This window comes from Chiloscyllium plagiosum, unplaced genomic scaffold (assembly GCF_037043375.1).
Source record: "Chiloscyllium plagiosum isolate Xiang-an unplaced genomic scaffold, Cpla_swu_hap1 HiC_scaffold_42, whole genome shotgun sequence".
NCBI classification, from domain to species: Eukaryota; Metazoa; Chordata; class Chondrichthyes; order Orectolobiformes; family Hemiscylliidae; genus Chiloscyllium; species Chiloscyllium plagiosum.
Window position 1 is genome coordinate 18,791,579 of NW_028270180.1, and position 16,352 is coordinate 18,807,930.

Here is a 16,352-nt window from a genome sequence, read left to right on the forward strand (position 1 = left end):
AACATGACTGCTTGTAAATTCCCTTCCAAGTAATGCCATCCTGACTGCTGTTATTTCTTAACCTTGGCTGAGTTAAAAACCAGGACCACTGTACCTAATATCATTGCAGCAGTTCCAACACCCCGCAATGGTGTTAGCTATTCCCAAGATTGCTTCCTAATCTCAGAATCACATTGAAGGTTGGAAATGTTATTTTGAGTTTCTTGTTCCTTTATCCATGGTGGTATCTCAACCACTGAGTTGCCTTGCCAACTACCCTTTTCTCCTGCAGTATAAATTATGATCATTTGAAATTTGGTATTCTTGCATTTGCCCTGAGGAGTGCCAGGCAAACAGCTTTGGCAGCATCTCTCGTATAATATTCACATTCTGAATTCCCAAATGACTCAAGGTGTAAATGAGTTTAAAATTCTAGCTATGTGAAATAATTAACATGCTGAGAATTTGTTGCACCTGCTTGTTAAATATGCAAAAAAAAGCTGATTTTACTGACTGAGAATTTTTTTTTAAAAGAATCCATTCAGCATGGAAACAGGCCATTTGGCTCATTGAGTCCCCACCCTCTGAAGAGCATCCCACACAGACTCGCCACGTAACCCTGTCCCTGTAAACCTACGCTTCCCATGGCTCTTGCAAATAGCCTGCACATCTTTGGGCTGAGAGGAAACTGGAGCACCAGTGAAAACCCACGCAGACACAGGGCGAATGTGCAAACTCCACACAGATAGTTGCCTGAGGTTGGAGGCTAGCCCGCATCCCTGGCGCTGTGAGGCAGCATTGCTAACCACTGAGCCACTGTGCTGCCCCAGCTTTCATAAGTACACTTCACTACTTTTTCCAGTCCTGGAAAAAAATAATCGGGTGCACTTCGTGACATCACAGATATGTAAATGTATTAAGGGGCTATATAAATTCAATATCTTTACATTATGCACTTCGAGCCATTGAGTCATACAGCATGGAAAGAGATCCTTTGGTCCAACCAGTCCATGCTGACCATGTTCCTAAATTAAACTAGTCCCATCTGCCTGCATTTGGCCCATATCCCTCCAAACATTTTCTATTTATGTACTTATTCAAATGTCTATTAACGATGTGACTGCATCCATCACTTACTCTGTCAGTTCATTCCACACACCAACTACACTCTTTAAAAAGCTGTCCCTCATGTCATTTTCAAATTTTTCTCCTTTTATCTTAAAAAAAAAAATTCACCCCAGTTTTGAACTCGCCCAACCTAGGGAAAAGATCCTTGTCATTCACCCTATCCATGCCTCTCATGATTTTATAAACATCTTTAAGATCACCCCTCATCTCCTACGCTGCAGTGAAAGAAGTCCTAGCCTTTCTGGTCTGTGTTTATATCTTCCCATTCTGTGGTGTTAATAGAAGGTTTGAAATGTATCGTAAAAAGTGTGCCTAACAAACCCATGCGATTCCCACTTTATTAACCTAATTTCAGTTAAATAAAGGTCATTGTAATAATTTTTGAATGGTTTGTTTAACCATGCAGGTTTGGATGCGTCTGCTTCAGTCCAGTCAAAGCAGATGGAAGTCTCTGCCAGACTCCGGGATATCGTTGTTACCGATGTTGATTCAAATACGTTACATAAAAAGGTGCTTTTCTAGATTTCTGTCTTTCCCTCTTCCTCTGATAGTCCCTTGAAATGAGGATGAAATTTGTTCATGGTAAGAATGTAAGCGTGGAGTCCTTCAATATGAAAGGCAGTTGCATTGCAGCTAGCACATGGTTCTGGTTGTCCACATTTTGACATAGAGTCCTCAGATAAGACCTGAATCTGAGCTCTTGGCCAATGATAGAATGCTCCATTAGAACCCAAGAAGAATTAGGAGCAGGTATAGGCCTGGTTCCAGGCAATAGTGAGGACCAGATTAGAGTGGTGCTAGAAAAGCACAGCAGGTCAGGCAGCATCCGAGGGGCATTGATCCCCTTGGGCTTGCTCTACCATTCAATACGTTATGGCTGATCTCATCTTGACCTCAAGTCCACTTTCTTGACCACTTTTCATAAACCCATCAACCCGATGTTAATTAAAAATCTATCTATCTTCTCCTTAAATTCACTCAATGTTCTGGCATCCACCACATTCTGGATGGTGAATTTGACAGATTCATGACCCTTTGAGAGAAGCAATTTCTCCTTGCCCCTCGTTTAATTCTGCAACCTCTTATCCTGAAACTGCTGTGGTACGACAAAGCTGCTGCTTTGCTAGATTTGCTGAAGTTACCTTTGGGTGAGTACTTGAATTAACATGCGAGAGTGTTGTTTTTCAGGAAATGATAGCAATCTCTACCTATGCACACTGAAGTTATTTGTAAGGTCTATTTGTTGGAATATAGAAAATATAGTGCCGTGTTTATTTTCAATTAACTGTCATTTCTCCTTTTCAAGGCTGTCTCCATTGTTGGAAATGAAGTGTTCAGCTTTAATATAACCTTGTATCCAAATGCTTTTGATGATGAGACCTATGTTGATATGTCGAAGGTCGATGGCAAAATCACATTACGAGTTGGCTGTATTCAGATTATATATCTCCATAAATTTATTATGTCATTATTGGTAAGTCCATTGTTTAAAGTAAGTTGGAATGTACTGATCAGTACAAATTTAACACACAACCTTTGTTCATATCATTTTTCATATTTTTAAGCTGGAGTTTTAGTGTAAAAGCAACTTTCCTCATTGCAACCCCATCCGACCAATTTATTTTCTCTAGAACACCTTTTCTTGATTTTTGAAGTTACTATTTTCTGTTCTTCTGTGTTGACCTGATGTATGTCATACACCTGATCCCAGTCATGGAATAACATGGATTGTGCTGATGTCACTTGCTGCATTGTTCATATATGAAGGAATGCAGAGTTGGGGTTGGAATATTTGGAATGAATGAATAATAGGGGATACGTTTTTGTACTTCGTCTTTGCATTAGTAGTTGAGCTGTAGCTAGCAGTTAGGATGACTTGGTATAGGGGGCCAGTTATCTCAGTTTGCTTGATGGCTAGCATGTGACTCAAACTAACAACAGGCCAGGTTTGATCCCTGTTCCAGTTGAAGCAAATTTGGGACCTGCCTCCCCCCTCTGTTCTTGAGAGTAGAAAGGTAAACCAACACTAATGGTAAAAACTATTTAGGAAATGGATCAGGATGAAACATGAGACAATGAACTAAGGAGCTGCCTTTTGGCTGAAGGAATGAATTAATGATTTGGTGTTTGCTTGCTTCATTTCCAATTAGAGATTGGTTGTGGCAGGGATGGAGAGCACGTTCCCTATTGATTCTGTGCCGGCTCTTTGCATGTACTATTCACCACCTGCTGCTTATCAGCTATTTCCTCCGAATCTTGAAAGCTTTTCCTCTTTGGAGGAAAGACAGTTCTGCTTACATTTGAAACTCATGGCATGGCGGCTCAGTGGTTAGCGCTGCTGCCTCAGAGCCACGGATCCGGGTTCGAGTCCAGCCTAGGGTGACTGTCTGTCTGTGTGGAGTTTGCACATTCTCCCCATGTCTACTTGTGTTTCCTCCGGGTGCTCTGGTTTCCTCCCTTGTTCCAAAGATGTGCAGGTGAGGTGAATTGGCCATGGGAAATTGCCCATAGTGTTCAGGGTTGTGTCGGCTAGGTGCATTGGTTGGGGAAATGTAGAGTAATAGGTACGGGAATGTGTCAGGGTGGGATACTCTTTGGAGGGTCGGTATGGACTTGTTGGCCAAATAGCCTGTTTCCACACTGTAGGGATTCTCTTCTATTCTACTCTGTTCATAATTGAAGCTGTCTTCAAGTTCAGCAAATGCATTTCACATTCTAACTAAAGATGATTTGCTTCTTGCTGCTGTTTGCTGCTTTGGGCAGTCACTTTTAGCAGAAATTCTTGGTTTTCAGTCCCTCCACAAATGGAAACGATTCCTCCCTGTCTACAGGGAGGTTCCATTATAACACACCTTGAGTCAGTGCGAATTGGCTATAGCGTGATTGATGAATTGTGGACGTTGTTTGGATAAAATGTACTTTCCACTGAGCGGGTGTAGCAATTTTCTGTTAGCGAGCGTTTAGTGTGATATTCAATAGCTGTTTTACCTAATGCGATTTTCTATTGCGCGAGGTTGCAGAGGAACACAACTGTCACGTTATAGCAGAACGACCTTTCAAGGTCCCTCATTATTTTGAACATTTCTATCGCATCTCCTTTCTGACTGGAGCACAGCCCCAGCTGCTTCAAGGAGTTGCTTCAGGGAAGTTCCATATCCCTGGGACCATTCTCAAGAGACTTTTCTGCTCCCTCTTTCATGGCTCCATATTTGTCTTCAAGTGTGGCGTCCAGAACTGGATGTATTATACCGCTTGAGACAAAACTGGTGTTCTAAACAAGGTTTTCTATTTTCTTGCTTTTGTAATCTGAACCTATTTATAAACAAAATTGTATAATTCTTGCATCTAACTTGAACCCAAGTTGTTCAGCTATCAGTTTGGGCTTTGAGTGCATAATCGAGACTGGTACTGACCGAAGGAGTGCTCAGTTGTCTGCTATGCTATATTTTGGGTGAAATTTTAATAGGCAGAGTGGAACTTGCTTTGAGTTAACTGAAAAAGATTCCCATATAAGTATTTTGAATGAAACATAGAAAATAGAGTTCAGAACATAGAACAGTACAGCACAGGAACCATCACGTTGTGCTGAACATGACGCCAAATTAAACTAATCCCTTCTGCCTGCACTTGATCCATATGCATTCATTCTTTGCATATTCATGTGCCTTTCTAAAATGTCCCTATCGTGTCTGTCTCTACCATTTCTGGCAGTGCGTTCCAGACTCCTGTCACTCTATGTAAGAAAAAACTTGCCCTTCACATCTCCTTTGAACTTCCCCTTCTCACCCTAAAAGCATGTCCCTTAGTACTAGACATTTCAACTCTGGAGAAAAGCATTCTGACCATCAATTTATGCATCTCATATTTTTATAGGCTTCTATCAAGTCTGCCTTGAGCCTCCACCGCTGCAGAGAAAACACTGCCTCTCCTTATAGCTCAAACTCTCTAATCCAAGCAGCATTCTGGTAAATCTCTTCGTCGCCCCTTCCAAAGTCTTCACATCCTCCTTGTTTTGTGGCAACCAGAATTGAATGCAATATTTTGTGACCTAACCAAAGTCTTAAAGCTGCAACATTCCTGAAGAAGGGCTAATGCCCGAAACGATTTTCCAGCAACACATTTTCAGCTCTGATCTCCAGCATCTGCAGTCCTCACTTTCTCCTCTTGTACTCAGTTTCCTGAACAATAAAAGCAAGCATGCCATATGCCCTATTTACTTCCCTATCTACTTGCATGGCCATTTTCAGGGAGCTATAAACTTGAATCTCAATCTGTACGTCAATGCTGCTCAGGGTCCTGCCATTAATTGTATACTTTTCATCAATATTTGGTCTTCAAAGTGCAGCACCTCACTTTTAACCAGATTAAACTCCACCTGCCATTCTGCACTCATATATCTGCAACTGATCTACGTTCCGCTGTATCCTCTGACAACCGTCTAAATTGTCCACAACTTCATCAATCTTTGTATCATCTGCAAACTTACTAATCCATCCATCTACATTTTCATGCAAGTCATTTACACATATCACGAAAAGCAGAGGCCTCACTACAGATTCCTCTGGATGACCGCAAGTCACAGACCTCCAGCCAGAAAAACACCCTTCTACGACTACCCTCTGCCTTCTATGGGCAAGTCAATTCTGAATCCACGTCACCATGGATCCTATGCATCTTAATCTTCTGGTTGAGCCTACCATGAGGGACCTTGTCAAACACCTTATTAAACACCAAGTAGATAACATTCATTACTCTCATCGATCTCCTTCGTCACTACCTCAAAATATTCAGTCAAATTCCTAAGACATGACCTGCCTCTCTCAGAGCCGTGCTGACTGTTCCTGATTAGGCCATGCTTTTCCAAATGCTATTATGTAATCCTATCTCTCTAATAGCTTCTCAACCACCAATGTGAGACTCACTGGTCTATAGTTTCTAGGATTATCCCTATTTCCCTTTTTCAACAGAGGAACAACATTAGCTACTTGTCCGTCCTCTGGGACCTCTCCTGTGTCTAGCAAGAATACAAAGATCTTGGACAAGGCCCCAGCAATCTCCTCTCTTGCCTCTCTCTATAACCTGAGGTAGATACCATTGGTTCCTGAGAACTTATCCACCTTAATGCTCTTCAAAAGACCCAGGACCACTAATTTCTTGATCTCAATATGCCCAGCATATTAGGATATTGTACATTAATCGCACTATCCTCCGTATCCTTCCAGTGAATACTGATACAAAGTATTCATTTCGGATCTCACTGACATTATCTGCCTCCAAGCACATGGTCCCTCCTTTTATCCTTGAGTGATCCTACTTTCTTCCTAGTTATCCTCTTGTTTTCAATGTATCTATAGAATGCCCTGGGATTCTGTTTAACCATACTTGCTCTCATGGCCCTTTCTTGCTCTCCTAATTCCCTGCTCAAGTTCTGTCCTGCATTCTTTATATTCCTCACAGGTCCTGTCTAGTTTTAGCTTCCTAAACCTAACATACACTTTTTTTCCTGTTTGACTAAATTTGCAAACTTCCTTGTTGTTGAAGGGTCCCTGGCCTTGCCATCCTTATCCTTTCTCCTGACTGGAACATGCCAGTTCTGAACTTTGATCATGAGGTCTTTACACAATTTCCACATGTCAAATGATAACAGCTACTCCTAATTAACACTGCCTCCCTCCTGCCTAATACTGACATACCTTGCCCTCCAGCAAGACCCTGACTCATCCTTGTTCACAGTTATGTTAAAACTTAAGGAGTTGTGCTCACTGTTACCAAAATGCTCTCCCACTGAAAGGCCAGGCCAGGCTCATTCGCCAATCGAAGTGGCCCTTCCTATCATTGGGCTATGCAGATACTTTTTCAAGAAATCTTCTCAGGTGCACATAAGTTGTGCTCCACCTAAGCCTCTTGCTTTAAAGGTGTCCCAGTCAATGTTGCAGAGCTGAAAAATGTGTTGCTGGAAAAGCGTAGCAGGTCAGGCAGCACCAGAGGAGCAGGAGAATCGACGTTTCGGGCATAAGCCCTTCTTCAGGAAAGTTTCAGAAGTTCTGCCTGACCTGCTGCACTTTTCCAGCAATACATTTTTCAGCTCTGATTTCCAGCATCTGCAGTCCTCACTTTCTCCAGTGTTGCAGAGGTTCAAGTCACCCACCATGACAACCCTGTCATTATTGCGTCTTTCCATAAACTGCCTCCATATTTGTTCCTCAATGTCTCAGTAGCTGTTGGGGGTCCTATATTATCCTATCAGAGTGATTGCACCCATCTTATTTTTGAACTCTATCCATATTGGCTCAGTTGATGAGCCCTCCAGTATGTCCCCTCTGAGTGCAGATGTAACGTTCTCCCTGATAGGAATGCAACTCTTCCACCTCTTTTACCTTCCTTTCTCTTTTGTCTAAAACAACTGTGGAACATTGAGTCCTGTTCCCCTGTAAACCAAGTCTCTGTAATGGCCGCAACACTATAGTTCCATGTACTGGTCCAGGCTCTGAGCTCAGCTGCCTTTTCTATAATACTCCTTGCATTGAAATAAACACACGTCAGCCCATTAGCACCATTATGTTCGTTTACCTGCCTCTACCTGCCCTTCCTTTCTAACTTGCCAATCCTGTCATCTACCTCCTCTTCTCCCCCCCACCCTCCCCCAAATCCCTCCGCGTGCTGAACTGCTTTGGCTTTTTAGCCCCTGCCACTCTATTTTTAAATCCTCCTGAATAATATGAAGATCTTTCTCGGAACCACCATTTGTTGTTGTGGTGTTTTGCTGTGTAGAAATTTCCTGCATGTTTGCCTCCAGAACTAGTGAGTGTTTACTGGAAGTAATCATGTAGTTTTGAAGAACCATGGAGTTTCTTAAAGATGGCAAAGTTGCTATATGAATGAAACGATTTTAATTTTTGCTTTTGAATAAGAGTACGCTGGATAGTTCAATGTTTTTACGAGTATAATATTGAGAACCTGTTATTGATGCAAAGGATACCATCTTAAATTTTGTTTCCAGTTTAGCAAAAATGACGTTATAGAATTGTTTCAAATCATCGACAAGATTTACTTGGTTTATTTAGGTTTTTAAATTGAAAATTAACTTTGTCGCTGCTTAAGCCAAGTCAGCAGGTGAACTACTTTGCTATGGGCAGGAGCTTTATATTATGAAATAGCTCATGTATAATGATGATCCCACAGTGCAGGTGGTGTGTTCTTTTGAAGGCTAAAGATTATTAGTTTGAATGTGGTTTCTCATCACCACTCCAAACAGACTGGATTTTACCACCTTTATGGTCACACTTTAATTGCTTAAAGTACTGTGTTTGTGGGTTGGTTTAATTGGCTTGTTCAGGGAATCATGCGGACTGGAAAGTACTGCTTGTTTTCAGGTGAGAATCTGCACGCGCACCACTGATGTACAAAGGAGTTTGAGAAGGTTGACGATATGTGAATACGTAGTTCTGTTTTCTGGCTGTGATTTACCATTAATTGGCTCTGCAGCCTGTAATTTTCTGATTTTGATTCTTAATCTAATTCTTGGTAATTGCAAATTATGATCTTTTTTCAAGTAGAAGATTAAATAGAATATATGACACAGAATCAGACCATTCAGCCCACCCAGTTGATAATTTACCAGTATGTATGACCAATACCGAGATTGATAGCTCTAGATATTCATGATGTCGAGGGGTATGAGGATAATGTGAGAATGCCATTGTGGTATTCGAGATCAGCTATGACCTCGAATGGCCAAGTTCTGTTCCTGGCCTTTTATGTGATTACACTCCATCTTGGCCACGTTCCTTTTTCCTCATTGAAACTTTGAGTGTTTGAGTAGTTTGAGCTATTACTCACTGAAATATTGAAGAATGATTGGTGATCTTGGTGAAACATATGATTCTTAGGGAAGTTAACAGGGTAGGTGTAGGAGGGTCTAACACCAGAAGGTTTGGTTTCAGAGTAAGGGATCACACATTTAAGGCAGAGATGAGGAATTTATACTCTGAGGGTAATAAAATTGTGGAATGCTTTACTACAGAAGGCTGTTGAGGTTGGGTTATGTCGTGATTTCAAACTTAAGGTAGGCAGATTTTTAATTTGAGGAAGAATGAGAGGTTTTGGGGAAAATGCAGGAAAGTGGAGTTGAGGATTTTCAGCTCAGCTGTTATTTCATTGATTGGCAGAGCAGACTCGATGGGCTGAATGGCCTGCATCTGTTTTCATGTTTTATGGTCTTGTATGTTTTCCCTTAAATGCTTCAACTATTTCTCGTGGGACAGTTTCATATATCTCTACTCCAATGCACTGACTTAAATTTGCTTAAGGGGAATGTTTTTTTCTAATATATTTAACTAAAAATGACCACAGCTTGAGTACAGATGAATTGTTGTTAACTGTTTACTGTAGAACTTCTTTGACAACTTCCAAGCAGCAAAGGAAGCATTAAGTGCAGCAACAGCCCAGGCTGCAGAAAAAGCAGCCTCCAGCGTCAAGGATTTTGCCCAGAAGAGTTTCCGACTGGCAATGGACATACACTTGAAAGCACCGGTTATTATCATCCCGGAGTCCTCCATCTCCATGAATGCGATTATGGCAGATTTGGGTTTGATTACTGTACAAAATAGATTCACTTTGATCCCAGATGAGGGGTTCTCGTTACCACCTGTATTGGACGTCATGGATGTTCATCTAACACAGTTAAAACTTTCGAGGTAAAGTTAAATTTTTGCATCTTGTAGTCCAGTGAGTTTGGTGCATCTGCCTTTAGCTCAAAGTCTGCCTAATAAATAAATTGCACTGGACTGATAAGCAATAATTTAGTAATTCCATTGCATTTAATGGTGATATTATATGTTGAATTACACATTATGAAGCACTATTTTCATAAATGAGCAGTAAGTTAACTTTTCTGGGATTTGTAATAATTTTCCATTGGCCATTGTGGCGATTCTCCTTAAGAAGAATCATGATTAAGCAGAAGGCTGGAACAGAATAGAGGAGCTAAGAACCCCTCTGGTATTTGCACTAAATTATTTTTGTATTCAACTTGCCCATTTAGACCACATTTTCAAGTGCTTCAGACCTTTTCCTGATGATTTCTTTGGGAAGGGAGTCAACTGACATTTGTGAAAACCTGAAAATCCTCTGTTGGAAATTTGATCCCTCCATTGAGGAGCTGGAAAAAGATGAGCACCATGTTGGCACTGAGCTTTGTGACACGTTGCCAAGGAGAGGGAGAGTAATCTGGAGTTTCTATTGTTGATAGTTATTCAGTAATGTCAAGAACTTGGATGTGTGAAAGTTTTAACTTAGTTCAACATCCCAAGATACTTCACGGTATTTTGACATTGAGCCACGAAGCAGGTGTAAAAAGCGGAGTCAAATAGGTAGTTTTCATGATGCATCTTGAAGGAGGAGAGCATTTCAGAGAAGCAGAGGGGTTAGGGATGGAATTCCAAAGTGCAGGACCTTGGCAGCTGTAATTATAGCCACTGGTGGTGGATCAAATAAAATCAGCGATTCTAAAGAGGCCAGGAGTAAAAGAACATGGAGTTTCCAGGGGGAGGACTGGTCTCAAAGATATGGAAGGCAGAGGCCATGGAGGGAATGACACTTTTTTAAAATTCAGACATGGCTCATCTGGGAGCCAGTGTAGATCAGTGGGTACAAAGGTGATGGGTCAACAGGAATTTGCTCAAGTTGGGATGTGAGCAGCAGACATTTAGATACCTTTAAGTTTGTTGAAATAGTCAGGTTGAGAAACAAAGGCATGGGTGAGGAGATCGGCAGCACATGAACCAAGGCAGGAGTGGAGTTAGGGTTGAGAGGGGTGGTGAAGTGGTGATGTCAGATTGAACTCTGCACTGCCAGGAGTTTAACTGTAATATTTCCTTTGCCAGGATTGAGTATGTAGGTCACTGTCTGCTTTCACACAAGGGAGTGAGGACTTGAATTTAGATGACAACAATAGTATTGAACTGCAGGGCAAAGAAATGTTAGGAAACTTTTGGGCAAAAATTGGGTGGAAGGATCAATTCCCTACACCCTCCCCCTCAACTTAGAACTCCAGCATTAGATGTAGACTTTAAAATTAAAGATTTAAAGTCATTTTTCAGTTAGACAAATTAAAGCAATTATCTTTTTAGTGTAATATCATTACATAAAGAGCTCTACTCTGCCCTGGATTAATTCAGCCATGTTTTTCAATCAGGACTATCTTGCACACCAGTTCATCTCAACTTGACATTCAAATGCTGCAGCCCACCAACTTACAACTCACTGTGCAAAGAAATTTGTCAGCAGCCTGGTACCTCAAAATTCCAACTGTGGAAATCAAAGGAGATTTAAAGACCATGAATGTGGGTAACAGCATGTTTTATGGTATTTCATTTTCATGCTTGTTCTAAGTAGGATATTTTGCATAGTGCCATTTTAGATGTTCCTTGAGATCGGTTGCCACCACTCTTTTTCAGGTAATGTGCTCCAGTTTTTAACCATGCTCTGTCTGGTGGTGAAAACCTTGTTTTCCCTGTAGTTCTTATCAGGGCTGTTTTAAATCCATGATCTCTGGTTGTCCTTTCCCAGGTGGTGAAGGGAGTTTCCCCCCAGTGTCAAAAAATGTCAGAAGGTTGCACTTCTCTGTCATTCCCCTCCTTAACCTTCTCTGCCCTAAACAGAAAGGTGCCAATATTTCAGGTTTTTCTGTACAACTAAAGATTTTCATCCCAATTCTGATTGCAGTAAACCTCTTCTTTGCCTTGACATCCTTTCTGTAGTGTCATGTCCAGAATTGTACACTCAATAAATCATTGGTTCAGACTTCTCTCAGTGTTTAGCATGACTGGAGAGAAAAATGTGGTGTGGGCCGGTTTCTGGTCACTGGTGACCAGACCCATCTGATGATACTACCAATAAAATCAGGCAGGTGTCTTACAGGGTGTGCAATGCTCCACGTCAAATTTTCCTGCACAAGAGTTGTTTTATATTTATTGACCTTTCTACTTGCAGATATCAGAGGAGGCTGGGTCGGTGAATATTTCCAAGACTAAATTTTAACTGACAAGGGAGTTTAAGATTATTGGGAAGCAGGCCAGATAGTGGGGGTAAGACCATGGCCAGATCAGCCGTGACCTTGTTGAAATACAGGCCTCACTCGTGGGATGAATGGCCTAATCCTATCTCTGTTTCTTAAACTTTTATTTTTAATGTCTGGCAGGGCAGGAGCAAACTTTGCTTCCCAAAATTTACGCTAGAAGAGGCATGATTGCAATTAGTATTTATGAATAAAATGTTTTGTATTTGCTGTACTGTTTTGCTACTTGTTTTCCTGTTTCAGATTGTTCTCAGTGAAGATGATCTAATTGTTCTGATGAAGGTCTTTGAGCAAAATCTTGGTGAAGGCAGCAAAGAAACAAATGCAGTAAAAGCTCTGAAGGATGACGTGAAAAGTAAGGGCAGTCATTTGATTGATGCTGAGTATAATTTCAACTAAATCTTGTGTTTTAAATCATAAAACTTAAATGTGAGTGAAAACCAGTGACCTACAAAAGAACTTTATTGACCATATGTATTTTCTGTTTGCCTTCATTTAATCTCTCTTGCTGTGCATTCTCCTGCGAACGGTTGTCATTTTTTGATTGTTTCTTGATGACACAGTTTTTCCTTTTACTTTCTGGGACCACAATTATGTGCAGAAGCTGATAAACATTTGACCTAAATCTGAGCATGTGATTAAGGAATGACGTTGCTGAGCGAGCTCACTTAATTGCTTAATGCTTACACGGAACTCGTTTTGTCATGTTTGAGTTGAAAAGAGTGCAATTTTGTAACTTGTTTAATTGAGCGTTTTCTCTAAATAGATATCTGTGCCTGTAAATTGAGAGGGAGCTAAGCTGATTTCCATCCTTCCGTTTCACTGATTTGATCTCCATTATTTCACTGGTTTTATAATTTTAACAATGCACTCAGCAGCTCTGTTTAGGTGAAGCATAGTACTAAAACACATTATTGGTTTTATTTTTGATCAATTATAAAATTATCATCATTTATGAGCTTTCTTGTGGGAAAATTATAGACAAAATCATAAATTTAGAGATTTTATTTTGACATTGCTTTTGATTTAAACTTTATTTTAAAAAAAGCTTGTCATTAAATAGTATTTAGGTGAAAGTGGGTACAACAGATGCTGGAGATTAGAGTGGTGCTGGAAAAGCACAGTAGCTCAGGCAGCATCTGAGGAGCAGAAAAATTGATGAAGGGCTATTGCCCGAAATGTCCATTTTTTCCTGCTCCTCGGATACTCCCTGACCTACTGTGCTTTTCCATTAAATAGTATTTGGTTAAATAATGTAAGTTTATTTTTGAATGGCTGGGATAGTAGTTAGTTTAATTTTGAAGTTCACAATCCATTCAATGGCTTCAGCTCAGTGTGAATGGTTGGTGATGCCAGCATGAATAGATCTCCCAGAGCAATAGTCTGACTTGGATGGCTACAAAAAATCTTTTTTTAAGATCCTTTTCATTTGTGGAGCAAGTCACCACATGTTCCCTGACCTATCCTCAAGTAGTTCATAAAATTGTGGAATCTCTGTAGTGTGGAATGAACCATTTGGTCCATCGAGCCTGCTCAGACCCTCTGAAGAGCATTCCATCTAGACCCAGCTCCTAAACCCATTCCCATAATCCTACATTTAGCATTACTAATCCACCTATCCTTCTCATCCTTGGACATTACGAGGTAATTTAATTTGGCCAATCCACCTGATCTGCACATCGTTGGACTCTGGGAGAAAATCGGAATCTGGAGGAAACCTTTGCAGGCAAAGGGAGAACGCGTAAACTCCGCACGACAGTCACCCAAGGCTGGAATTGAACCCGGGTCCCTGGCGCTGTGAGGCAGTGGTGCTATACACTGAGCCTTGGTGCTGCCACTTGACGTTCCAGTTGTCCAGATTTTCATGAAAAGCTGAAAGCTGGAACTTCCACAGTTTGTATAGTTACTAGATCGAAGTTGTGTTGTGTCATTGAAAGGTGGGTCTTCTATTAGTTTGTAGCGTATGGAATGCTTTGGTGTAGGGTCTGAGAGATTTTGTGTAAATTCAAGAGGGTTTTTAAAGTTCTTTGACAGTGGGGATATTTCATTAGCTGTCATCCGATGGTGACCTTTGAGTAGTGTGTTGATCTGATGGATAGCAGGAAATTCCACGTGCGCTTGCACTCTAAGCTGTATGGACTGTTGTGTATGGATACCAAGTTAAAATCAGAGTCAAAGATTTTAAAATGAATACTTCATTTAAATTGATCAATCAGTCACTCTTGTAAGTGACCCTTGGTGTATTAATTTAATAAAATGTAATTCTTCAGTATTGTTGAAAAATGAGATTTACGAACACTTTGCATATTAATGAATAAACAGAGAAACTCCTAGATCCCACAGAGGCAACCAAGCCTGTGAAAACTGTGGCAACTGAAGGCTCAGCAGCAGATCATCATCTGGATATAATAAAAGGTGCATCAGATGACGTTGTCAATGTTCAGCTGAACTTTGAAATCAAGGAGGTGAGTTGTGCTATTTCCATTAGAAATGTAAACCCGCCTTATTCGGTCTTGCCACAGAAGCTTCAGAGAAGTTTGTTAGCTAACATAGCCCAGTGCACTAACTCTTGGCAAACACTTCAACTACATAGCTTGTTGCATTAGAGATGTAGTTGTACTATTTGGATTAGCTGGATTAGGATCAACAGTTTACAAAGTTAGGTACTGCAACTGGTAGTTGATGCCATATGAGTGCGTACTTCTATGTCCAGTGATTTTTTTCAATCTGTCATTTTGAGCTGTGTCAGTTGGAAGATGAGAATGAATTTATGAAGTGTTTTGGGAGGTCAAGAAAAGCAAGGTAGAAATGCATGTCTTTTTAAGCTGACAACAAATGCTGTCCCCAATTGTGCATGGCAAAATTTGACAAGAAGCTAGGTGACTAGAAATTTTTTGTTTGGTAGATAGAGACTGGCCAGAACGTCAGGAACATATATCTTAGAAGCACGAGCAGGCCACACCACCCTGTGAGCCTATTCTGCCATTCAATAAGATCATAGCTGATATGATTGTGCTTTCAATTTGACACACTCGTCTGTACCCCCATCCCATAATCCTTGAATCTCCCTTTTTTAAACTCTTTAGTTGGGTAAACGTTTGCACTTTCATCATTCAGACCGTTAGTTCTGCATCTTTGTGGATTAAATCTTGTTGTTATAATGAAGTTTCTATCTAACTTTGCCTTTCTTGAAAAATATCAATGAGCCAGCACCCATTGTTTTGTGGAATTCTCTTTCATAGATAGCAATGCCTGAAAGAAAAAGAAAATCCTCCTTTTAAAAAAAAACCCTTCATTTTTAAACAATCCAGTAGTTATAGCCTTTCACACCCCACCGCCACAAGATCTACCCTGTCCATTCTCTTTGGGATCTTTTCTCTTTTTATGATTGCCCCTCATTCTTCTCAACTCCAAAGGGGTATGCTAAAGCTGTTCCATCTTTCTTCATAAGGGAACCCCTTCATCTCAGCAGTAAATTGGCTGAATCATCTGAAGGACTTCCAATGAAATTCCATATTTTCTCAAATAAGGAAACCAAACCTCCAGGACCAAACACCAGATGGGACCTCTCAAAGGCCTTTTACAGTTGCATTAAAACTTTCCTACTTTTATATTCCATAGCCAGCTGTTATGAATGTGTCCCCATTATTGGCATTATTTGAGGACTGATGTCTGAAGCTTTGTGAAACAGATTCATTTGAGGTGCTAAAGTGTTATTAAACCCATTGCTTTATTTTTAAAAGGCCATTGAAGGGGACACTAGGACTTTCCCCTTTTGCTTTTAAAAAAAGGGAATGTGCTGGAAGACCCATGTCTTCGGCTAACTGCTTGGATTTATTGGAAGACACATGACTTCAGATTGAGCCTGGAAGTCACGCCTGGGTTTATAGCTATTAGGAGTATGGCTGGTTGTTCGTGTTTTGGAGTTCAATGAGGGACCTACTGGAGAAGACACAAAGCTCCCAGCTCAGCCTTTTGTCACTTTGCAAAAACAAAAACTCCTGAGAATCATTTTAGAACTGCAAGAGTTCACCGCTACTTTCCTTACAAGGTTCCGAGAAACTTTCATCTTGACGTTCTCAATGAACTGTGTGAAAAGGTCCCAGAGGGTCACTCATCTGCACATAGTCACCTGTCCACACATAAAAAGGCACCAGGCGAAAACCAA

At 40.7% G+C, this 16,352-nt stretch overlaps 1 protein-coding gene across 5 annotated transcripts in view; it reads left to right on the forward strand.

The window, feature by feature from the left end:
* vps13c (vacuolar protein sorting 13 homolog C) overlaps positions 1-16,352 on the forward strand; it is a 287,267-nt gene that overhangs the window by 140,898 nt on the left and 130,017 nt on the right. For all 5 annotated transcript variants that reach the window (XR_015754174.1, XM_043680595.2, XM_043680591.2 and 2 more), the window contains 6 exons: positions 1,514-1,617; positions 2,414-2,581; positions 9,499-9,803; positions 11,303-11,450; positions 12,428-12,539; positions 14,507-14,649. Coding sequence is in view for 4 of the 5 variants with exons in the window: in XM_043680595.2 (XP_043536530.2) it covers positions 1,514-1,617; positions 2,414-2,581; positions 9,499-9,803; positions 11,303-11,450; positions 12,428-12,539; positions 14,507-14,649 (980 nt within the window). In the remaining variant the exon portion in view is untranslated. The remainder of the gene's footprint in view (positions 1-1,513; positions 1,618-2,413; positions 2,582-9,498; positions 9,804-11,302; positions 11,451-12,427; positions 12,540-14,506; positions 14,650-16,352) is intronic.